Source organism: Dreissena polymorpha, chromosome 3, assembly GCF_020536995.1.
Source record: "Dreissena polymorpha isolate Duluth1 chromosome 3, UMN_Dpol_1.0, whole genome shotgun sequence".
Classification (NCBI taxonomy): domain Eukaryota; kingdom Metazoa; phylum Mollusca; class Bivalvia; order Myida; family Dreissenidae; genus Dreissena; species Dreissena polymorpha.
This window is the reverse complement of record NC_068357.1, coordinates 50,031,187-50,057,684: the sequence shown is the minus strand read 5'-3', so window position 1 is coordinate 50,057,684 and position 26,498 is coordinate 50,031,187. Positions and strand designations below refer to the sequence as shown.

General features: G+C 36.3%; 1 protein-coding gene across 6 annotated transcripts in view; it reads right to left on the bottom strand.

The window, feature by feature from the left end:
* The window catches only part of LOC127874101 (stathmin-like), a 48,458-nt gene continuing 21,960 nt past the window's right edge, over positions 1 to 26,498 (bottom strand). For 3 of the 6 annotated variants that reach the window (XM_052418236.1, XM_052418237.1, XM_052418238.1), the window contains 6 exons: positions 26,192 to 26,311; positions 22,662 to 22,816; positions 9,346 to 9,537; positions 8,627 to 8,767; positions 7,143 to 7,289; positions 1 to 1,881 (listed from right to left, as the gene is read on the bottom strand). In XM_052418236.1, the coding sequence (XP_052274196.1) occupies positions 1,807 to 1,881; positions 7,143 to 7,289; positions 8,627 to 8,767; positions 9,346 to 9,537; positions 22,662 to 22,816; positions 26,192 to 26,311 (830 nt within the window). In that variant the 3' untranslated portion in view covers positions 1 to 1,806. The remainder of the gene's footprint in view (positions 1,882 to 7,142; positions 7,290 to 8,626; positions 8,768 to 9,345; positions 9,538 to 22,661; positions 22,817 to 26,191; positions 26,312 to 26,498) is intronic. The other 3 variants (XM_052418239.1, XM_052418240.1, XM_052418241.1) reach the window with 2 other exon arrangements.

Genomic DNA, 26,498 nt, shown 5'->3' with positions numbered 1-26,498 from the left:
TTATCATGAACAGTTTAATAGCAGCGTATGACGAAATCTACTTTAGAGAAATATGAACTGCATAAGGAAAAGGCAAAAAGAACTACAATTTAGCATGCCGTGTACACAATACTACTATACAGTATTTGATATATTATTCACAACGCAGCACGAATTATTACTCAGTTTGCAACCAATTCTAAGATTAAGTCAATTGAAAAAGAAACAATCTTTGAATAATATGGCACAAAATGCATGGAAGAAATTAAAAGAATGATCAATGCAAGTGATGAAGTGTTATTTATGGGGTGAAAAAAAGGGACTGGACAAAATAAATACTTGTAAAGAAAAACAATTCCCACGAAGCAAGCATTTTAAAGCTTTTCATATGGATTTCTTTGCATTGAGAACATTGCATTAACAAATATAACATTACAACATATCTTTCTCTGATGAAGACTGATTTTAAATAATCTTTCCATGTTTCAACATTTTATTTCATGTCACTATGCGTTAATTAAGCTAGCTATTACAAGGATTTCTTATCGCTTAAAAATTTAAGGGGAATAAGAATATAAATATTATGTAATATAGTTCAATTATGTCACTTCCACTTCTGCATGACTTTGTGTGTTGAACTTTTATTTAAATTGTATGTATTAAATTCGATCCTAGACAGACAAAAATTGGTTTATTTATAACCAAGATGTACAACACTACTTTACAATAAAATTAACAATTAAGGCATTTTACAGCACACACAATTAACTTTTTATACATATCAATTGAAGCTCAAGTATTAAATACATAATCTACATGAACCCACTTTGCTGTTTTTAGTAAAATTAATTTTAATCAACGTTAAAAAAGACTGCGTAATTATGTTACTGTTATTAAAAAAAATACACCATTAAGGAATGTTTTACGAAAAGATTCCAGTATCCAAGAAACCATTAGGAATATTTGTTGGATCATTTTACAGTCAAAAATAAACTAGCTCATTTGATTGTCCCCTTACGGCACTACATGCTACTTAGCACAAGAACACAAAGTAAAGACAAATTTAATGTTATATGCTTAAAAATTATTGATAATACATGGACCGTTCAGCTGTATACAAGACATTGTGGATAAAGTAGCACACATTTTTTAACTACAACGAAAGGACGGTACTCACCCTGTCCTCTACAAAATGTTTCATTGTTTTCAATTTCTTAACAATAGAAAAGACTACAAAAGCACTAATCAAGAAAACTAAAAAACAAAATGAGCCGTTATTTGGGAAAACTGAGCTTAAAGAATGTACATAATCTTCAGTCCCATATTAGCCTGTGCAGCTCCGCATTTAGGGATGACACTTTGGTTAAAAGGAAGTCTTTTTAAATTGAAAATCCAGATTAGGCGGAAAGTGTCGTCCCTGAATCTGACCCGGATTTCCCAAAACAAGGCTCGAATACACATTTACCAAGGACAAGTGTTGGTCCCAAAACCTGTGCTTTTCAATTCAAACACAATATTGACTTACAACTAGCAAACTAACTAAAACACATGAGATTCTGTTAATTAAGTACCTTTGGACGAAATGCAAAAAATCAAGCATGTACACTTCAGCGGTGTTCAATATGAAAAGTCTCACAGAAGGTATTACAGAACTATAAATTGTTAACAATAATGTCTGTATATTCCAGTCACAAATCCAAATCAATGCTGTTTGTGTAATGAATAGTGTTTTATTTCTATAAACTGTGAGTAGCTGGTCCTCCTGTCAGTTATATACATGTACAATCTCATCCACATGAGTGGCAATGTGGACGTCCTGGCCCCAGTCTACTCGCATGGGGAGCAATCACCGCTGGATTGTATTACAGCCTTCTTATTTCTAACTTCTTCAATTTTCTTTTCCTGGAAGAACAAGATGCTGCATTAAACAAAATATGATGCCTTAGGTGAGGGAGCCTTAATGTCTGTTCTGATATATTGGTCCATATATGGAAGGCCCAGTCCAAAAGTAGGTTAATTTTCATATGAAAATAAGGTCAGGTTATGTGTGTGCAGTTTTAAATTGAAGAATCAAAGCCTTTAAAGTACAAAGTATTGATGCTAAGGGAACAGACAATTTGCTTCAACAAAGCTTTATGACCTTCTGAATACGTCCTAAAGTAGGTCAAGGTTGTTATGAGGTCAGGTGATGCAGGTGCATTGCTTAGTTATCTCTTCAAGTGTCAAAGCTTTGCAGCAAGCTGTTTTGATGTTAGACAAAACATGTCATTTTGATTTGGACTTTCTAAATTGGCAAAAGTCAAGGTAAACAGCAGCATAGGGGTCGGAGACAGATTCCCACCCCCAACAGGGCCTTGACAGCGATAATAAATTGATTCTCTTTCCTGAAAATTGATGTCACTGATTTAGACAAGAGCACCGCCTTGCGGGTGCAGACCGCTCATCTATTTTTCTTTTTTAAGGTGTAGGGACCTATCTCAATTTCAATCACAAAGGAGGGAGGGGTGGAGTGGAGAGGGGTGTATAGTGTGGGGGTGTGGTCATTTATTACATTATCTTCCAAAAATGCAAAAAAAAAAATGCATTTTTTTTAAAAATTTTTTTTGGGGGGGGGGGGGGGGGATTCTTGGGTGGGATGGTTGGACGGTATTTCAAAAATAAAATAATAAAAATAAATATTTTTGTTTTTTAACCATGTTTGAAAAACACAAGAGATGTGTCAGAAACACAATGCCCCCGATTGCGCCGCTTTGATTTTTTTTTTTTTTACCTTTGACCTTGAAGGATGACCTTGACCATGAACTTCCACCACTCAAAATGTGCAGCTTCATGAGAACGCCGCTTTGATTTTTTTTGTTTTTTTGACCTTTGACCTTGAAGGATGACCTTGACCTTGAAATTCCACCACTCAAAATGTGCAGCTTCATGAAAACGCCACTTTGATTTTTTTTTTGACCTTGAAGGATGACCTTGCCCTTGAACTTCCACCACTCAAAAAGTTCAGCTTCATGATAATGCCGCATTGAATTTTTTGTTTGAACTTTGACCTTGAAGGATGATCTTGACCTTGAAGGATGACCTTAAACTTAGTATCCACCACTCAAAATGTGCAGCTTCATGAGAACGCCGCTTTAAATTTATTTTTTTTGACCTTGTAGGATGACCTTGACCTTGAACTTTCACCACTCAAAATGTGCAGCTTCATGAGATGCCAAATATCAAGTTGCTATCTTCAATATTAAAAACGTTATGGCCAATGTTAAAGTTTTCGGACGGACAGACACCATATATTTGACATTTGACCTTGAAGGATGACATTGACCTTCACCTTTCACCACTCAAAATGTTCAGCTCCATGAGATACACATGCATGCCAAATATCAAGTTGCTATCTTCAATATTAAAAAAGTTATGGCCAATGCTAAAGTTTTCGGACGGACAGACGCCATAAATTTGACATTTGACCTTGAAGAATGACCTTGACCTTTCACCACTCAAAATGTGCAGCTCCATGAGATACACATGCATGCCAAATATCAAGTTGCTCTCTTCTATGGTGAAAAAGTTATGGCCAATGTTAAAAGTTTTTTTCGGACGGACGGACAGACTGACTGACATACTGACGGACAGTTCAACTGCTATATGCCACCCTACCGGGGGAATAAAAATTATTTTTTTGGGGTGGGGGGTTGGGGGGGGGGGGGGGAGGGGGATAGTGTGAGGGTGTGGTGGTCATTTATTAGATGATCTTTAAAAAAAATAAAAATGGGGGGGATTGAGGGGGGATTCGTGGGGGATGATTTGGGTGGAGTCTATTGTGGTATATCAGGTAAGAGTTGTTTTGTCGTAGTATCAATCAAATCTAATCATAAATAAAGAAGTTATGTCAATTTTAGCAAAATTTAATAATTTGACCTTGAGAGTCAAGGTCATTCAAAGATCAAGGTAAAATTCAACTTGCCAGGTACAGTACCCTCATGATAGCATGAAAGTATTTGAAGTTTGAAAGCAATAGCCTTGATACATTAGAAGTAAAATGGATTTAAACGCAAAATGTAACCATATATTCAAAGTTACTAAGTCAAAAAAGGGCCATAATTCCGTAAAAATGACAATCAGAGTTATGCAACTTGTCTTTTTCTGTCCCCTTATGATAGTTTGCGAGTGTTCCAAGTATGAAAGCAATATCTATGATACTTTAGGGGTAAAGTGGACCAAAACACAAAACTTAACCAAATTTTCAAGTATAAAGGGCCCATAATTCCGTCAAAATGCCAGTCAGACTTACATAACTTTGCCTGCACAGTCCCCTTACGATAGTAAGTAAGTGTTGCAAGTATGAAAGCAATAGCTTTGATACTTTAGGAAAAAAGTGGACCTAAACACAAAACCTAACCAAATTTTAAATTTTCTAAGTATAAAAAGGGCACATAATTCTGCCAAAATGTCAGTCAGAGTTTCATAACTTTGCCTGCACAGTCCCCTTATGACATAACCAAATTTTCAAGTATAAAGGGCCCATAATTCCGTCAAAATGCCAGTCAGAGTTACATAACTTTGCCTGCACAGTACCCTTATGATAGTTAGTAAGTGTTGCAAGTATGAAAGCAATAGCTTTGGTTCTTAAGGAATAAAATGGACCTAAACACAAAACTTAACCAAAATTTTCAATTTTCTAAGTATAAAAAGGGCGTCAAAATGCAAGACAGAGTTATCTAACTTTGCCTGCCCAGTCCCCTCATGATAGTAAGTAAGTGTACCAAGTTTGAATGCAATAGCATTGATACTTTATGAGAAAAGTGGACCTAAACGCAAAACTTAACCGGACGCCGACGCCAAGGTGATGACAATAGCTCATAATTTTTTTCAAAAAAAAAGATGAGCTAAAAATAATCATTGAACAGACTGAAATTGAGATAAACTAAGTTGGCAGTCAGTGGTTAGCATCTATGTTTTTTTTATTACACAGTTAAAAACAGGGATTTTCTACTGTTCAAGGTCGATGCATCAGCAAAGTATATTAAGCCCCATCACTCAATCCTTTGATAACATATCAAACAGAAAACAAATTTCAATATAGGGCATCTAGTGTCCTAAGGCCAATACACATGGGAAGTATCAAGCCAATCGGTGAATCAGTTCATGACAGTTCAGTCCAGACAACGGATCAAACCCAAGATCCTATGATTTGTAGTCCAAAATTGTACCAAAGAAGCCTGGCTTAAATTAGTCCAATAGTAGGTCAATGTCAAGGTCGAATAAGGGAACTTGGCATATTATTGGGACAAATGTTATGACCAAGTTTGATTAAGGTTTGGCAAAAATGTGGCATATGTGGGTTTCAAAGCTTTATGTTTAATTTAACCTAGTTATCCGTTTATTTTTTTCTTCCACATGACCAAGTTTCAAACTGATCTGAGGCAAAATTGGGACAAAAGCTCTGACCAAGTTTCATGAAGAATTGGCAATAAATGCGCTCTTTACAGTATTCACAGCTCAAATGTTGACAAGGGACAACAGACCAAAGACGATCACAAGAGCACCTGGTGCTCAGGTATGTTCAGGTCAGCTTACAAAAATCTTCGTAGCAAAAAACCCTGCCTTCCTACAAAGAAACAAATGAACTTATTCAACGGACAGGTTTCAACTTTTAAAAGAAATCCAAAAGATAACGAGGAAAGGAAGACAGTTTGTTCAGACGCTATCTTTAAAACAGGTTCTTCAACTTCGGCAAAGGTCACATATCCAAGCACAAGTACATTGAAGACCCCTTATTAGATCAGGGTTTTAGAAAGTTCCAGACAATACATTTTAAAGGCCAAGTTTGTTCAAGACCAAGCTAATGACATTCAATCTATTTAAGGCTGCAGTAAATTCAAGACAACTATTCAAGACTATTGATGCTTTTCCTGACCACTAGGCATCGACATCTTCTTTCCAGAACTTCTCTTCAATCAAGAACTTTTTTCCACCATGTAATACTGCCAATGTTTGTTGATAAATAATATCTAGACTATTTGTCAGACAGGCATCTACAGCGTGTTTTCCTTCTTTATAGAGTACCCGAAAAAGGCACTTTCCAATCCAGAATAAAAACAAGATGCGTTTGTGAAACACAATGTCCCCCTTTATGACGTTTGACCTTGGAGGATGACCTTGACCTTGTGAAGGATGACCTTGACCTTTTACCACTCAAAATGTGCAGCTCCATGAGATACACATGCATGCCAAATATCAAGTTGCTATCTTCAAAATTGCAAAAGTATTCATAAAATAAGCGATTTGGGCCACATATATTTGACCTCTGACCTTGAAGGATGACCTTGACCTTTCACCACTCAAAATGTGCAGCTCCATGAGATACACATGCATGCCAAATATCAAGTTGCTATCTTCAATATTGCAAAAGTATTCATAAAATGAGCGATTTTGGCCACATATATTTGACCTCTGACCTTGAAGGATGACCTTGACCTTTCACCACTCAAAATGTGCAGCTCCATGAGATACACATGCATGCCAAATATCAAGTTGCTATCTTCAATATTGCAAAAGTATTAATAAAATGAGCGATTTTGGCCACATATATTTGACCTCTGACCTTGAAGGATGACCTTGACCTTTCACCACTCAAAATGTGCAGCTTCATGAGATACACATGCATGCCAAATATGAAGTTGCTATCTTCAATATAGCAAAAGTTATTGCAAAATGTTAAAGTTGGGCCAAACAGACCAACAGACAGACAGGACAAAAACAATATGTCCCCCACTACTATAGTGGGGGACATAAAAAAGAATATTCCCAATTGCCGCTAAAACAATACCCAAAAGGAAGGAAAATTGTGTCAATTTTGTTCAAAAAGTGTTATCTGCAAGTGAACAAATAATGTGAACATTGAAACTGAACATTACAGCAAAAAGGCGTGTACAAAACATTAAGGCAGGTGTGGGCAATAGAATACCTAACAATTAAAAAGACTCGTGATTCCCAACTTAAGATTTCAGGACGCGATTTTCCAAATTTCAGGGTTGTTCACATTTACTTTTCCCAATAGGCGTGGTACAGGTACTTTTCCCAATGAAGCAAAGAAAATTGCTAATGCAAGAGGCTGGTCTGTTCTTACAGGACCATCTCTTCTATAGAGACCAGTCTGGTCTTACATGTTCCTGCAGCCGTTTCTTCTGTTCTTCCAGGAAGCTCTCTCGGTTCTGAATGGCCTTCTGTATCTTCTCCAGTACCTTCTCCTCACTGTATTTACTGCGCGACAGGGCTTCGTTCGCTTTCACCACCTCCTCCACGTGTTTCTCCTGCACAACAACAAAAGCACGGAGTTACGCAACTGAAAAGCACCAATATTATAACATGCAAGCTCCTTTCATTATTAACCTGCAAAATACAGTTAACTTTTCGCCAATCTCAGGGCTTTTTATTGCAATTTTGGTAAAGGGCCTGGCCTTTCATTTTGGGAAAAAATTATTGACAAAAATGAAATAGCGAAAGTAATTTCCCAAAAGTAAGCTTGAAATATGGAGTAATTTCATCATTTTATAGAAATTTTCTTAGTAAAAAAGTGCCTTTCTCTTGGCAGATGGGGCCTATATAAGGCCATTGAAAGAAGGAAAAAAACTACACCTAAATCTGGTTTGCAGATTTTACTTTTTAAAAACTGTTCAGATATCTCAAAATGAAATCTTATAGTTTGCACTAGAAAAATTCAAATGTTATAATCCAATTCATGAAAAAGCAGAACTTTTAATTATTTTATTAATGTACACATCATTATGATGGCATGTGAATATTTGTGTATTTCATGTGAAAATTTGAGTAGTTCAATATAATATTATATTTATATTTTAAATTTATACATAACTTTAAGAGATGGTGATTTTCTATGTAGTTTTTCATAGTAAGAAGGTGCATAAATTAATAAATGGAATATTTCATGGTTGTTGATGGTTTGTATTGCACTCATTGTTTGTATGCACATTGTAGTTCAATGCTTTCAGACTCGTAAAATACTTCAATCAACTCGTACGATACAACCAATCAAAACAACCAGTCAGGTAATAATCCCTATATTTATAATTTTTACGCAGTTTAACGAATATGATATTTTGACTTGACATACAAGAATTGTTTTTAAGTGTTAAAGAGAAGCAGGTTAATAAAGACATACAAACCAAAATTGGAGCAAAAAGAAAGCAACAAGTGCTGAGAAAAGTAAATATTTCTGCTGTCCATATATGTGTGTTTAGGCATCAACACATCCAACAATTATGAGTGGCAAACATTTTTGTGTTTTCAAAAAAAAAAAAAAAAAAATTGAGGGAAAATATAAAGTCGGCTGAAACATGCACTAATAAACACATTTACTAGACTAAACACCCATTAAATACAGAAAACAAAATCATAAAACTTAAATCACAAAAAATAAATCAATAAAAAAACTTAAACACGAATAAGCCTGCGCCGTCAAAACTCCTCTGTAACTGGAGCGTTTAATGAACAGTTTAACTAGCCTTGTAAACATTCAATCGCATCAGCCAATAGTTTGATATCCCAATAAATCACCATAAATCACCATCATCTCCACCACAGGAACATCCCATGAGAACTAGAAATCAGGGAATATCTGCCAACTCACATGTTCCTTCAATTTCTGCACCATGGCATCAATTTGAGCCTGGCGGTTTTCTGACTTTTGTTCGAGGTTCTGTTTGATGCGTTCCTCCAACTCTTTTGTCATCTCTTCAGATTTCCTGCACGTCTCCTCCACTTTCAACAGCTGGCAACACATCGACAACACTCAATGTATGTGTGTAAAAAAAAACTTAGAGAAGAAGAAATTCCATAACAGTTTCCAGGTGAGATATTTATCAAGCTTGAAAGTTAGCCAAACTAAAATTTACTTAAACCAATACAACAATCACATTACCAAAACTGGACATATCACAACAGATTTGGGCCCTTATACATAACTCCTCTCCTCTCCCTGAACTCTAACCCACTCTACCTTCAATAATTCAAATGTTCCCAAGGCACATCTTCAGTTCACTTCCCCCCCCCCCCCACCTCCATTATGTCCAACATACAATAAGTTCCATCCTCTCTGCTTCCCAGTTAGTGTGATTTAAGAACAACCTCAGGATTATAAATCCAGCCAAGCTAATAAATATAAATAAGATTAATTTTTAAATTGAAGATATAGAAATCAACTGCTAGGAGAGGAAATCCACTTCTCACCCCACAACTGAAATATTCCCATAGCGAGTTCTACAGCACCGACCCACCCAAAAACACACAGGAGTGTCTTATTATAAGCCCCATTCTGAAATACGCAACAAGACCCATGTCACCACTCACGTGTTCACGGAGACGGGTCTGTAGGGCCTGGATCTGAGCATCGCGGTTCTCCTTGTTGACCTCCATGGAGCGGCGCAGCTTCTCCTGCGTGGCACGTGAGAACTCCTCATTCTCCTGCTGTGACCTCTCTATGGCTTCCTGGGCACGCTCACGCATCTTGGCGATCGGCGCAAGCTTCTCCGCCTCCATTGACTGTCAGGTATAAAAGAAACTGGGATTAATTCATGTGTGTAAAGTGTTGTCCCAGATTTGCACAGGCTTATCAGGGATGACATTTTCCGCCTTCACTGGATTTTTGACGAGAAGAGATTTTAATTAAATGAAAAATATATAATTGAAGTGGAAAGTGTAGTCCCTGAGCACAGGGTAATCTGGGACAATACTTAGTGCACAAGCAAACTTCTCCCCCTCTATAGACTGTCTGGTAGAATAGATAGAGGGAACAAGGTCAGTGTTAAATAAAGATCAGTTTATTTCAGCTGTGTTTTATTTTTAACCTTTTTGAATAAATTGAGAACCTCAAATGGAGAATTTAAAGCAGTCATTGAAGAGAAATCTAAACTTTTTAAGATCAGGAATCACATCAAATTTTGTCCCCATACTTGAGAAACAAGAGGGCCATGATGGCCCTATATCGCTCCACTGTTTTTTCTTTGCCAAAAAAACGTGTAATGCGCATGGGTTGAAATGTACTCAAGCATGTGACTTTCTCTTTCTATCCATCGTCCCACTGGGTGCTTAAAGTTGGAAGGGTGAGCACTTTTATATATGGAAAAAGTTACTACCGTGTTAACTAAACAAACAAAAAAGCCTGGGAATTGTTGCACAGGTCCTTTGCTTATAACGTAGGTACATTTATCTCTCCAAAAGATATTGTTGTTCTTTCTATTTCACATATTTTTAGATGCTGAAGATCAAATCTACGCATTTGATTTGAAACAGATTAACAAGACCCATAGGAATCAAAATGCCTTAACCCTTTACCAAACGACACATTTTGGACTTTCCCAATTTGAAAGAGGTTGCAGACGTCAATTGAATTAAAATGGAATATGAAGGAAATGATCAGGTAGGGTAGAAATAATTGTGATAAAAGGAGAAATCGCTCATCAACCCACACATCCCTAAGACCAACAGGCCTGAGAATATTATGATATCCTAAAGATTATTTCTTTATATTTATAAATGTATTTAATTAAGTAATACATTTGACTTCTAAGATCAATTCATAACTTACATTAAGAAAATTATAAAATGGTCAGAAATATATATGGATTGTTGAGCAATTGACAATCATTTCAACAATTCATGATCAGTCACGATTCACAAATGGAACAATGAATCATTAGTTATTAAAAAGCAGCATATACGATAGTTAAGAACATTGCACTTCATTAATTTCAACACCTTCTCTTGGATACAAAGTTTGAGTTTACCGTGCAGTATCATATATTGACTTTCCTTGAAATAATTATGTTCATGGAAGCAGGGCTCGCGCTGTCGTTCGCCACTTGAGCCATTTGCGAAAATATTGAGAATTTGGCTCAAAAAAAATCCGATTTGCGAAAATCTCGTAAAATTTCATTGAAAACCGCCGCCATTTTAACCCGAAACTGGTTTTCTATATTTTTCTCTTTGTTTCGATGAAAGTATTCGCAATTTGAACAGTGAACGAAAACCGGTCTGCACCTGTATCGAGACATCGCTTGACCTTATTGTTATTGAAGTGCACATGGTAGCTGGCCAATCAAAACTGAGTTCGCTTACACATGAAATGACGTTGTTGAATGAAACGTAAAAATGGGTGGAGCTTTGAATACACAGTTAATATTGTCGTCAGCAAACAAAATAGCGGCCGGTCGCAAATGTCGTATTATAAGATTAACAAGAGCACCGCCTTGCGGGTGCAGACCGCTCATCTATTTTCTTTTTAAAGGTGAAGGGACTCTCATTTTCAATCACAAAGGAGGGAGGAGTGGAGTGAAGAGGGGTGTATAGTGTGGGGTTGTGGACATTTATTACATTATCTTCCAAAAAAGCGAAAAAAAAAAAAAAAAAAAAAAAAAATCCGGGGGGGGGGGGGGGGGGGGGGTTGGGGGGGCGATGGGGGGGGGGTTTGGGTGCGATGGTTGGACGGTATTTCAAACATAACCATTTTTTAAAAAAAAATGGGAGGGGGTATAGTGTGAGGGTGTGGTGGTAATTTGTGAGATGATCTTTAAAAAAAAAAAAAAAAAAAAAAAAAAAAAAAAAATTAGGGGGGGGGGGGGGGGTGGGGGGGGGGTATAGTGTGAGGGTGTGGTGGTCATTTGTGAGATGATCTTAAAAAAAAAAAAAAAAAAAAAAAAAATAGGGGGGGGGAGGGGGGGAGGGGGGAGGGGGGGAGGGGAGGGCACGGGGGATGGTTTGGGTGGAGTCTATTGTGGTATGTCAGGTAAGAGTAGTTTCATCAAAGTATCAATCAAATCTAATCATAAATAAAGAAGTTATGGCAATTTTAGCAAAATTTAATAATTTGACCTTGAGAGTCAAGGTCATTCAAAGGTCAAAGTAAAATTAAAGTTGCCAGGTACAGTAACCTCATGATAGCATGTAAGTATTTGAAGTTTGAAAGCAATAGCCTTGATACTTAAGAAGTAAAGTGGATCGAAACACAAAATTTAACCATATATTAAAAGTTACTAAGTCAAAAAAGGGCCATAATTCCGTAACAATGACAACCAGAGTTATGCAACTTGTCCTTTTACTGTACCCTTATGATAGTTTGTGAGTGTTCCAAGTATGAAAGCAATATCTATGATACTTTAGGGGTAAAGTGGACCAAAACATAAATCTTAACCAAATTTTCAATTTTCTAAGTATAAAGGGCCCATAATTCCGTTCAAATGCCAGTCAGAGTTACATAACTTTGCCTGCACGGTCCCCTTATGATAGTTCATAAATCTTGCAAGTATGAAAGCAATAGCTTTGATACTGTAGGAATAAAGTGGACCTAAACACAAAACTTAATCAAATTTTCAATTTTCTAAGTATAAAAAGGGCACATAATTCTGTCAAAATGCCAGTCAGAGTTACATTACTTTGCCTGCACAGTCCCCTTATGATAGTTAGTAAGTGTTGCAAGTATGAAAGCAATAGCTTTAATGCTTAAGGAATAAAATGGACCTAAACACAAAACTTAACCAAAATTGTCAATTTTCTAAGTATAAAAAGGGCACATAATTCTGTCAAAATGCATGCCAGAGTTATCTAAATTTGCCTGCCCAGTCCCCTCATGATAGTAAGTAAGTGTACCAAGTTTGAATGCAATAGCATTGATACTTACTGAGAAAAGTGGAACTAAACGCAAAACTTAACCAAAATTTTCAATTTTTTAAGTATAAAAAGGGCACATAATTCTGTCAAAATGCACGCCAGAGTTATCTAACTTTGCCTGCCCAGTCCCCTCATGATAGTAAGTAAGTGTACCAAGTTTGAATGCAATAGCATTGATACTTTCTGAGAAAAGTGGACCTAAACGCAAAACTTAACCGGACGCCGACGCCAACGCCAACGCCAACGCCAACGCCAACGCCGACGCCGACGCCAAGGTGATGACAATAGCTCATAATTTTTTTTCAAAAAATAGATGAGCTAAAAATAAAATAAGCGTGACCATAAATTAATTATTTCCAAGCTGACTATCGATCTAAATTAAAGAGTGATAATTAAATAATTAGTTCTATGTCGTTGATGTTACAACTTTCTGCCGATGAAAAGGTGATTATTAATTAATTTGATCGTTTTACTCACACACTATGCTAACTAACAGCGGCGTATTTTAATAAAAGGAAAACGTGAACAACACGCGCGGTTTAATTGCAATTAAAGTTTAATTAAAGTTACGAATTTGTAACACATAGGAACAGTTATTCATATCGTCTACAAAATTTGGAACATCTCATGAAAATCTCAATTGAAGGAAAAGACTGCAAAGATGTTGACTTTAAAGTGAACTACAAACTGTAGCCTTGTAAAAAACAGCGCAGAATAATAATGATATAATAATGATACATGTCATGACTTTGTTCTCTGTGTATAGCAGGATTTGTTTGCAATGTATTTTGTGAATGAAATGTATGCTTGTATTTTACATGCCATTCATCATGTTGTTAAAAATGTGCTGTATGAAAATATCTCTATAACTATGAAAATTGTGATGTGATGTATATTATGAGATGTGACATGTGCTTGTATATATTGTTATTTTAAACAAACAAAAACTGGTTGGCAATAGGCCCAAAACGCACCACAGATAATCTAGGATCCAAAAATTTTTCCAGGGGGGGGGTGGGGGGGGGGGGGTGGGGGTGGGGCATGCCCCCGGACCCCCCTAGATCTGGGTGGCTCAAAGATATTTTGGGCCAGCGCTAGCCCTGTGGAAGTTGTGTTTTTAAAATCAATAATATATTATTAAACTGGTTTTAACACTACAAAAAAGACATGAAATTAAAATGTCATCCAAAATATTTTCATCCGCATATATGGTCACTTTCGACATATTTAAATAAAACCCGACTTTTTTCAGTTTACAAGAAAAACATTCATAACACATGTTCTTACTTCAATGCCTTTGTAAGCAGTCACCATCTGACCTAAAATGGCACTAAATGACAGGGTTTTATCTCATGTTTACAAGATGTTGATGTTGTTGTTGGTCACAGCCAAACGGCCGCAGTAATCTCCACTGGTAAACGTCATATGTTCAGTTTTGTGACCCCCGGGGCCGGGTCAAATTTGAGCCCAGGGGAATAATTTGAACAAATTTGGTAGAGGACTATTAGATATCACTACATACCAAATTTAGTAGCCCTAGGCTCTATAATTAAGAACAAGATTTTTAAAGTTTGCACAAAACAGGCCTTATTTAAGCATATGTTCATTTTTGTGACCCCTGGGGCAAGGTCAAATTTGTTCCTAGGGGCATAATTTGAACAAACTAAGTAGATAACTATTTGATGTCACTACCTACCGAATTTGGTAGAAATAGGCCCAATGGTTATGGACAAGAAGATTTTTATAGTTTGCACAAAATGGGCCCAATATAAGCATATGTTCAATTTTGTGACCCCTGGGGAACGGTCAAATTTGATCCGAGGGGCTTAATTTGAACAAACTTGGTAGAGGACTATAAGATGTCATTACATACCAAATTTGGTAGCCCTATGCCATACGGTTATGGACAAGAAGATTTTTAAAGTTTGCACAAAATAGGCCTTATTTAAGCAAATTTTCGATTTTTGACCCCAGGGGCATAATTTGAACAAACTTGGTAGAGGACTATTATATGTCACTCAGTGTTCTCCATAAAATCTAAAGTAGCCAGAAATATTTTTAAAGTAGCCAGTGACTAAGCACGCGGCATGTCGCGTGCACGAGCCGCGAAGTGGCGAGTGGGGTAGGTGCGGGAGGGGTATCCCCTCCTGCCAGGGGGGTATGGGGGGTCTCCCCCATGATTTTTTTAAAAGTACATGAGTGAAATGGTGCAATCTGGTGCATTCTAGGGAGTTTTTCTTAGATTGAAGTAACCTAGCATTTTTCATAGAAAATAAAATATTTATTTGAAATTTATTGAATAACTCTCTCACAAACTTTGAAAAAAGAAACATGAAATTGCAACAACTGTTTTTTAATAATCTGAATCTGAAGATCCATAGTCAGAATCTAGCCCAGAGCCTTGGTCATCCATGCCAAGGGCGTGGTGGGCATCTTGGTATTCTGCTTCTCCAAACTGTGGGGCTGGCTCAGGCTGCACTTGGACAAACTGGTTAAGGTCGTTCTGTAGCTTTTTCAGGGCCTCCTCTTCCAGGGATTGTCCCAGTGGTGGCATCTCTGTGAACAAAAGAAGTCAATTTTACTCTTAATTATGAAATATTGACATTGGTTGGTTTAACCCTTTACCTGTTCAGTTTACATTATAATTGCCACTAGATATTGTTCATAAAATTATGTAAATTTAGCAGTGATCTTTCAGATAGTAGTAGGCTGTTTAATGCAGTGAAAAAGTTATGCAGAAAGCTCTTGTATGAGCTTTATGCATCTGTTTTGAGCTGCATCAAGAATAAGCTTCCACTGCTTTAAATATTCTTTGATAAAAAACTTATTGTTCAAAGATGTTACATTTCGCATTGAATAACTAGAATTGATAGTAATAAAAAAACACTAGAGACATTGGAAACACATTTTTTTACTTTTGAACAGTTTACCAACTTCTTATAAAGAAGAAATAGGAACCAGCTATAAATACAAACTGCTTATGATGACTTCCAAACTTGCTGATAATATAGCAATCTTAAATGTTATGTAGGTACTGCAGTACATGTGGAATCAAATAATAGATCAGGTAATTGTTTTTATCAAATTGGCAAAACAAACAAGGCTTAATAGCAAAATCATATAGAATTTAATTATTTGGGGACAGGTGTATGATGAGGTAAATCATCTCGGATTAAAAATGGAAAAATCATACTTTCTAAATCTGTCTGATTTCCACACTCCACTGTAACTGTTGGGTAAAAGTTGTCCGTGTGAGCTGATCCACCAACACTTGGCAGTTTTTTCATAGGAGGAAGGTTCCTTACATGTGTCTTTCTCCAGATCAGAGCTGCATCAGAAAGCAGTTGGCTGCACTCCTCAGATTTGATGGCGGTCCATTTAAAAAGATCTGCATAAGTGTTCACGCGGCGTTGGAAAGCGAGGTGAACTCGATAAAACGCTCGGCGTTACGCCGCGTTCGCTAATTCCCGCGGCGTGTATTACTTTAGCCAAGTCGGTAAATGCAGACGATTTCCGTTCTTATCAGTGACCGCCGCGCAACACCGCGTTAGCAGTGTGCTACTGGGCATACCAAAAAATGAAATAAAAAAATAAAATCCAGTTATTATCCAACAAGACACCGTTATTTAAGATGAATGTGTTTCGAATTTCGTAAACACGCGGACGCCATTATTAGTAACTGTACAAAAAGTTGGGAAAATGGCCTTTGTCGGAAAATCCGAGATAGATTTATTTGTTGTGTCAAAGCTTAGACCAAGTAATTACGGCCATTCAGGACTCAACTTTTCGTAAAACACGTGTTCAATTAACTGTTAAACTCCACCCTTTGTTCCCTGTATTAATTGGTAAGTATCAGATAAAAGACGACGCTTTGTTTGTCGTAAATCAACGAGTTTTCTATACAACAACAACTACTTCTACAACCACGTCGGGATCGATCTATCTTGTTTTTTTTTTATAATTGTATATATTATACTACATGTATGTACTTGTAATAAATGTAATTTTATTTGAAAATCAGGAAGTCAAACAACGTTAAATTGATCGTTATCTCGTTAAACGCGGAGTTTCCCCCACGTTGCCAACGCCGAGGGCCGCCGCGTCGGCTTATCAATTTTGCCGATCGTTAACCGCCGCGTCCAAAATCATGCAAACGCCGCGTATCGCGGGATTTTCTTAATCTCCCTCCAGGTCACTGCCCGCGGAGAAGCGAGAGAAATTGGGGAAAACGCGTGGAGTGTACTTTATCGATCGGTTTTATCCGTGCTTCTTCCTGTTCGGCGCAAAATTAACGCGCATTAGAATAGAAACATCCGGTTAGTTAATAGAAAGACGAAATTGAAAAATCGCGTCACAACTGGAATTAAAACGGGCGTTTTTTGCGCCGTTTCCAATTGATATTTTTTGGGAAAGTAGCCGGCGCCTAGACTGTCAGTAGCCGGCGAAATCGCCGGCCGCCGGTGCTTCCGGAGAACACTGGTCACTACATACCAAATTTGGTAGCCCTAGGCCCAATGGTTATGGACGAGAAGATTTTTAAAGTTTTCACAAAATAGGCCTTATATAAGCAAATTTTTTATTTTTTGACCCCCCGGGGCAGGGTCAAATTTGACCCCAGGGGCATAATTTGAACAAACTTGATAGAGGACTATAAGATGCCATTACATACCAAATGTGGTAGCCCTTGGCCCAATGGTTATGGACAAGAAGATTTTTAAAGTTTTCACAAAATAGGCCTTATATAAGCAAATGTTCAATTTTTTAACCCCCCGGGGCAGGGTCAAATTTGACCCCAGGTTAATTTGACCCCAGGGGCATAATTTGAACAAACTTGATAAAGGACTATAAGATGTCACTACATACAAAATTTGGTAGCCCTAGGCCCAATGGTTATGGACAAGAAGATTTTTAAAGTTTGCACAAAATAGGCCTTATGTAAGCAAATTTTCAATTTTTTAACCCCCCGGGGCAGGGTCAAAATTGACCCCAGGGGCATAATTTGAACAAACTTGGTAGAGGACTATAAGATGTCACTACATAGCAAATTTGGTAGCCCTAGGCCCAATGGTTATGGACAGGAAGATTTTTAAAGTTTGCACAAAATAGGCCTTATAAAAGCAAATTTTCAATTTTTTAACCCCCCGGGGCAGGGTCAAATTTGACCCCAGGGGCATAATTTGAACAAACTGGGTAGAGGACTATAAGATGTCACTACATGGCAAATTTGGTAGCCCTAGGCCAAATGGTTGTGGACAAGAAGATTTTTAAAGTTTGCACAAAATAGGCCTTATATAAGCAAATTTTCAATTTTTTAACCCCCCGGGGCAGGGTCAAATTTGACCCCAGGGGCATAATTTGAACAAACTTGGTAGAAGACAAAAAGATGTCACTACATACCAAATTTGGTAGCCCTATGCCATACAGTTATGGACAAGAAGATTTTTAAAGTTTGCACAAAATAGGCCTTATATAAGCAAATTTTCAATTTTTTAACCCCCCGGGGCAGGGTAAAATTTAACCCAAGGGGCATAATTTGAACAAACTTGGTAGAGGACAATAAGATGTCACTACATAGCAAATTTGGTAGCCCTAGGCCCAATGGTTACGGACAAGAAGATTTTTAAAGTTTGCACAAAATAGGCCTTATATAAGCAAATTTTCAATTTTTTGACCCCCCGGGGCAGGGTCATATTTGACACCAGGGGCATAATTTGAACAAACTTGGTAGAGGACTATAAGATGTCACTTCATACCAAATTTGGTAGCCCTAGGCCTAATGGTTATGGACAAGAAGATTTATAAAGTTTGCACAAAATAGGCCTTATATAAGCAAATTTTCAATTTTTTGACCCCCGGGGCATAATTTGAACAAATTTGAAAGAGGTTCACCACAGGAACATTCCTGAGAAATTTCATCAGATTTGGACCAGTAGTTTAGGAGAAGAAGATGTTTAAAGAAAAAGTTAACGCACGCACGCACGGACGTACGTACGTACGCACGCACGCACGCACGCACACACACACGACGGACACAGGCCCATGACATAAGCCCCGCTGGCCCTTGGCCAGTGGAGCTAAAAACCAAAAAAAATTGTTGAATTGATATTTTGGCGGGGATTAAACAACACTGCTCAGAAAACTTAATCAATAAGTCATCAAAAATGTCAGAGGTTTTTTCTCACCTTCCAATACTCATATCTGTTTTCCATGCTTAAAACTTAGCAGGTATTCCATTTATCCTATATCACATTGTCAGATTTTTCTGTCTTCATCACAAACTGACAGAGAAAAACAAGCACGTTACTTGAATTGATATGACCCGCAAATTTCAAAATTTTGTGACAGAGGGACGGATGTTCAGAATGACAGACGGACAGACACCAATTCAATATCTGCCGCCTTTGGCAGGGGATACCCATAGAAGAACAACATTTTAACATCTAATGAGGTAATTAGACTAAACATAATGATGTTACTTTGAAGTTTTAAGTTTGCTGTATTCAACATAGTTCGATCCGGGGGCAAGAAAAAGTAACCCTGTACTGGGCTTAAACCACTGACCCCTGGATTAAAAGTCAAAAGCATTAGACCACTTGGCCATCCTTACTCATACCATGAGTTGATGTTTTTCATGCTTAATATAAGCAATCCTCATAGTTTCACAAAATATAACGACAACAGAACTCTCCAAATTAATCAATCGTTTCGCGTTGCAATGCTTTATAATTTTCAGGTTTTAAATCGTCGAATGATGCATATAATGTATATTTCAGAGCATGGTAAATGTTCAGTATGACTGTTTCCTCATAAAAATCATAACTACAAAGAAAATTTGCAAACCTGAATTTTATTATTTTTATTTTGTCAATTTACCAAAATGTATAAAGGCCCCTTTAGTGCTGGTATTATAATTGGATCGAATGGATACTGTACCACAGGAACAACGTTGTTGAATACAATGCATTTTCTGTTTTTAATGCAGGCAAGGGATATTTATATTTTAGGAATCAACTAAAATTTTGGCATTGCATAATTTTGTTTGAAATATTATTCATTCAATCGCAATCTTCATAAGTGTATGAAGATGACATGTCACAAGTTGTGACCCATGGACCCTGGACAAATCTCTTAGAGACAGATTCTGATACAAATTGCTGGTTTTGTGTTGACCTATGCATTTACTACTTAAGAACAAACAATGTACAAAAAATAAATTCTGAATCAAATCAGCACACTTACGACAACTGTAAGGGCAACTCACAGTCATAAAACTCACATTAGCAAGAATATCTCTTAACATCATATAGACAGCCAGCAGAAAATGTGTGCATCCTCAGATTAGTCTGTCAAGAAATTCCTAAAGGATTCGCACTTAATCATAATTCAAACAGTACTGAGTAATGGTTTCCCACTCTGAAAGCACAAGATGTCGAGAAATTTGCGCTAGGCAACATTATGCATCAACATAAAATTTGTAAAATGGCCAGGTATTGGGAAGCAATGTCAGACAAGAAATGCACTAATCTAGTAAAATGGCTAAAATTACTAATTCTGACCACTTTGATTTCACAGCCATCTTTTTAAATAAAATCTCTGTCTAACAGCTTGTGGAACTTTCAAATTTTATTATACCCAGGTGCAATAACTGAATGATTATCTTTAGTGAGTTGACCCCCCCCCCCCCTGACTTTTTCAGGCATAGTGGCAAGGCAGCGGGGAAAGGGCATGCACCCTTTAGAGTTCAATTTTTTTAACTTTTTGCATGAACAAAATCAAAGTTTACACTACTTCATAACTGTGAAACAAAAACACTATCTTTTTGTATCTTTATAATTCTTAATTTTTGCTGGATTCACAAAAATTCTCAAAACACGTTATTCAACAACCATTCCTTTTTGTTGTTGCATCAAGTGTCATATCCAGATAACAAATATAGTTAAATCAATATAGACATAATTCAATGAAGGTATTTGTAAATGCACATTTTATTAATCAAACATGAAACACCACAAAATTTATAGCAAAAATCACAAATCCAAGAATTTACATGTCCACATTTTTTTCACAGGTACATACATCAAGGAATAAAAATAACTTTTCAGTAACCATGATCAGGAAATAAAGCGTAGTGGTGACATTGATTTGGAAGTTAAGGCACAATATTAACGCTGTGCTAAAACCACCTAAGAAAAATCTGCTCTATTGTCATGTTTTAGTCAAGAAGTGACGTTTGATAAAATTTCTTCCTTTTTTAAAAGATTTTTTTATCAGACACGGACTTGTTTCTTTTTTATCTTTCAAAGCCATACAATTTATGGATCTTCAATCTACATTAAATGTCTGCACTAACTGGAAACCATGGATACACATGAGAAGTCTACAGACTCACCAACCAATTAAACACTTATTTTGCACAGACATTTCAGACAGCCTTTTAAAATGACATACAGGTAATTTTGTAAATCATTTAAAAAACAGCTGGGAATGGACATTAATGAATTTATAAGAACATTTTTGTCTTTCACTATCCATTATCCAACTAATAAGTAATTCATCAAATTGTGAATACAAGATTAGCAGTAGGGGATGGAATAATACTACCATATCAGACAATGTGGTGTTGCTCTCACAGGAATTGTCTACAAAGCCTAATAAAGATCTATAAGCTATGTTTTATTTAGAAGATTTTTGGATAAAATTCTACGGCAAGGTTCAATGCATTGGTGAAAAAATAATGGTTTATCACATGAAGAGATTCGTTCCAATCATTATCAAAATTTGAAAACATACAAACAATAGGAGTGGATTGTCTGATTGAAAGCTGCAGGAAAATTTGAAAACTTAAATTCAACATCAAGTAAAGTATCTAGACTTATAAAAAACAACAACATCATCTTATAGTGTACAATTAAAATAATACTGCCAGCAGTGCTCCAGCTAGGATTTGAAAAGGGCAGGGGGGCTTTTTTGTCAAAAGGGCACTTTCGACGCGCAGTATTTTGTCAAAAGGGCACTTTCGACGCGCAGTATTTTGTGAAAAGGACACGTTCGAGCGCGCGGGTGTTTCTGGAATGCTTCCTATTGCATGTTAATTTATCAATCGCACATTCTCGGCCCTTTCCGTCAAACATCGGATAAGTACCTCGAAGGAGATAGTATGAATACACATTTCGGAAGCGGTATTGCGGTCTACCTACGCGGGCCTACGCGAATCAAAATTACATAGTAAAAACAAACATGGCCCGTTTTGCGAGTTGTTTACATTTTGCAAAGATGAAAATGGGGATTTTCTATGCTCTGAAGCCAGAGCAAGTACAAACTCTACAGGAATTATGGACGCCGTCGTTGTTATTGTTTTTGTTGTTGTAACATTCTTAGAATGGTATCACGTGGGCGGACTTCTTTCAACCCGTATTTCTCCCGAGTCCGATTATGATAATCTGCGAGGGGTACCGAATGGTTAATTTATATGTTATAAATAATTGTATTATTCCCATTATTATTAAACCATTCAAATATAATGTTTACAATGAGGATTAAACTAATTACAATGTAATAAGAGATTTATGAATTTATCATATGTAAAAAAAAAAAAAAAAAAAAAAAAAAAAAAAAATTTTTTTTTTTTTTTTTTTGAGGGGGGGGGGAGGGCAGGGCGGAGGTTCGGGGGGCAGGGCGGAGGTTCGGGAGGGCAGGGCGCGGCGCCCTTCGATTTAGGCCTAGCTGGAGCACTGCTGCCAGTGTAACATGTGAATAGTTTATTGGATTTTTGGGCTGCTTCTGCCATGGCATTGGTTTTAACCCGGCTCAAACCCAAATGAATCTCAGAAATGTCCCCTTAATAAATTGCATCCGCCGAAAAAGGTGGAACAGCGAAAAAATCTTTAGTGTTCAAATGGTAATTGTTGATGATGCAGGACAGACACAAAGGTGATCACAAAAGCTCACCATGAACAAATTATTCTCAGGTCAGCTAAACAAGATTTTAAAAATCAACAGACCAGTCGTCGTTCCTCCGCCTCCTGCAGTTTGCGTACAATGTCTTCATGGGTGAGGCCCTTGTCCTTGGGCGGGGATGAGGGGCGTGGCAGGTCACCGGCCGCAGGCTTCAGGATAACGTCATAGGCCAACCCACCAGAGTTGCTTTTCTTGTTCTCTGTGGAACATGATTTTAGAACCAAATATATCAACTGTGAAATTAAGATGAACTACAAACGTACTGATAGAATTTTTTAATTAAAAATGAACTTAAATAGTAGTCTTAAAAGAGAAGCTTGGTAAAATTATATTAAGGGCACGAGACTGGCTGTTTCTGTTACTAGCAAGCTGACCACTCACCAGCTGTCAATCAAACTAACTCATCAACCTTTCAAATACCAATTATAGCCACCAAAAGCAAAGAAAGTCTGATTATTGAAATACGCATATTATGATTAAGAACAATTAAAATAATTATATCTAGATAGCTCAGACACTAGTTGACCAAAGCAATTATTATTCTTTTGAGTGCTCCATATTGCTATATGAAGAGCTCTCATGCATTATTCAGTACCAAGCATGGCAGGTCAATTTCCTAAAACAAGATATCCTATTCCTGAATTTTGCTTTATATCTATTGATTCTATTGTGTCTGGTATACATGTACTAGACAAAATGGTAAAAAGCCAAAATTGGCAACATTCGGAGATTGGCCTCATATACTGAATTAATAGTCACTAATGGCAAACATTCAAAATGCAAATAAAAATGTACATGTATGTCCACTTTATGGTATTTACAAAATTTCACTTTATGGCACATAGAAATCATTCTTTACCTCAAAGCAAAAAATGCACAATTAGCACCATGAACACACATACTGAAGACTCCATTTGAAGTCAATTGTTGTCAATGTTGTCCATATAAATGGACCTGTTTAAGTTAGGCACCTATAGACTTAAGAAGCAATGTACTATCATTGCTTCAACATTCAGGATTATTTTCTTGTACATTAACATGTGGAATGTACACGTTTTTTTAACCTTTGCTATGTGGTTTAAAAGTAACCAATGAACTGAATTTTCAGAATGAGACAAATTGATAATACAAATTGTTTCAGGCATGTTTTTATCAAAAATATTTTTACTACATGTATTTACAGACAAAACATTGGTGAAAATTAAAATGAACACATGCATTATTTCAAATCAAAGGGACATAATTATAAAGCAACTTACATGTATAATGTAAATATGTTACAATATTTTTTTGTACAGCAATTAGAACAAGAAACCGTCGGAAACGGGTGATGCTCCCCAAAGTTTTTTTTGTCACAATATTTCACTATATATTCAGATAAAAGGAAACATCTAGTAGTTGGGGGGACAAGAATTGCACTATATGTACAGTAAATGGAAAATTTCAAAGGGCCATAACTCTGTGAAAAATCATCCGACCAGAACCGGCTGATAATATGCACATCTCTTCTTGGTAGTGAAGCTTCCCATAAAGTTTAATTGAATTCCGGTCATTAATTGCTGAGAAATAGCCCGGACAAAAATTGTGCACGGAAGGACACACGCATGGACGGACGAAGTGGCGACTATATGCTCCCCCCCAAAAAATTTTGGGGGAGCATAAAAATAAGCTAATGTATAATACGTATTTACCACAAGAAAATATAAAAAGCAAACAGCAGTAACAGCAGAGGATACTCCCTGAAAGGTTATATACACAGACAGTGCATGAATTTTTGTGTGTAAATACTAAAAACAGTATGTATACACGTATGTCTACATTTTATTAATTTGTAATTTTGGCATGCAAGTCCATGAAGTAAGATTAGAATGGGTATGTGCAATTAAGTATCAAGCAAACATTTGACCACTTCACAACGCAGGTTCACAATTTTTGGATTCACAATGCAAGTCTTCAGGCCAACTTCAGGATTTAACACACCATTTTTTCCCAATTACACCAGAAACAGTATTTACCTAATTTGCCAAAAAACTGAATACAAACACTGTAAATATTTGTGGCCATTATTCAAAAAGTCCTACAATCTACAAAAAACAACACTGAAATTTAGTTAAGATTCCTGTTTAAACAGTCAGCATATCTAGAAAATGTTCATTTAAAACACTTTTCAATTTTATTATAATATCTGAAAGATAACATTTACAATTACCTAATAAAAACTCTAAATTCTATCAATACATAAGAACTTTATTTGAAAGAGGTTTTATTCTTACAAAAATAAAGTTTTAGGTCTTTTCACAGTGATTTTTTTTGCTTTAATTTGTTACAGCCTGTGCCATTTGAATTGGGAAAATTAGCGCGATAAACCGTGAAATTGGGAAAAATAGCGCGATAAACCATGAAATTGGGAAAAATTAAGCATTATAAATAGGATTATAAGTAACAGAAGTGATATTGTTTTTAAGTGCATGTCCAGGGAGTTTTCTAGAAAAGGAGTCTGGTCAAATTGGGATTTTTTTTAATCAATAAAAGTGGCAAGTTTGGGAATGATTTATGGACAAAAATGACTAAATTCAAGTTATATATTTTGTAAGATGTTTAAAAAATAAAGTTGAGACCTAGATTTAAGAAATCATAATTAAGTTATATTTGACTTCTTTCTAAAAAAAAAAAAAAAAAAAAATTTTTTTTTTTTTGTAAGTTGGTTTTTTTTGGGGAAATTTTGGTCAGATTTTTGGGGAAAAAACGTGTATTTTTGCGATTGGGAAGCAGCCGAAAATCGGCTGTAAATTTGAGCAAAAAAAATCACTGTTTCATATTTGTTTGTTTTCAATTTGTAAGTTCAAAAGATGTTTGTTGTATTTTCAAAGGAAAAGGTGAGGTTGCACAACATCATGAAGGCTGCAAAACACCAATATGCAAGCATTGTATGCTTAAATATGCGGATACAGTGACAAAGAGAGACATAAATACATTAAGCATTGATGAACATGAATCTGTTGTTAAACAAATCAACACCATGTTGCTTCATAACTTACATTTTGTATAATAATCAAAACCCCAAAAAATCATCAAAACTTCAAAAATGAAGCAACTTACCATTTCTATCTATATTAGATACAATAGTTTCACTCTCAACCCTTACTTGTTTGGCTTTGCTTATTATTTCTTAAATATTCTACTGAAAAGTTGTGTTTCAAAACCTAATACATGTAAGACTATGAAAATATTCCATGTATTTATTTACATGAATAAACAATACAAGTACCCGGTATACCACGCCAATCAGTACACAATTGTTTGAATATACTGAAACAAGACAATTAATATAAGCAAAAAAAATCAATATAGCATATGTACTTTTTTCAAAACTGCAAAATAAACAGTAACACACTAAAATCTTTGATGAAAATGTACTATCTACATTTGCTAAAAAGGGAGACATTTCCAAATTTGTGACACTTAAAGACCAGTTTTGCCAAGAAACAAAACATAAAAATGTAACCAATTCATAAAAGCAGACAATACAGTTTGCACAACAGCGACACTTATGAGCAAGTTACGAGATGATCACCTTTTCCTTTCCAGACAATTACAGCATCAAAATGCCCGGGCCGGCCCGGGTGAATCTGTTGCTGTAGTTTGTATTTGGGAGTTCCTCGCATACATGAGAACACAGTCAGCCAATTGCAAACTGTTCCAGGTAGCAAAGGGCACAGAGAAACAGTCAACTATAGGAAATAGCTGGCAATCACAACTCATAGGGGTGTGATTTCGTACATGTATGCAAGGTTGAAATTCTGAAATAATTGTACACACATAAAAGGTTTTGAACAACACTTTGTTTATGGTTATAACACAAGCGTTTAAAAAGGTAAAAT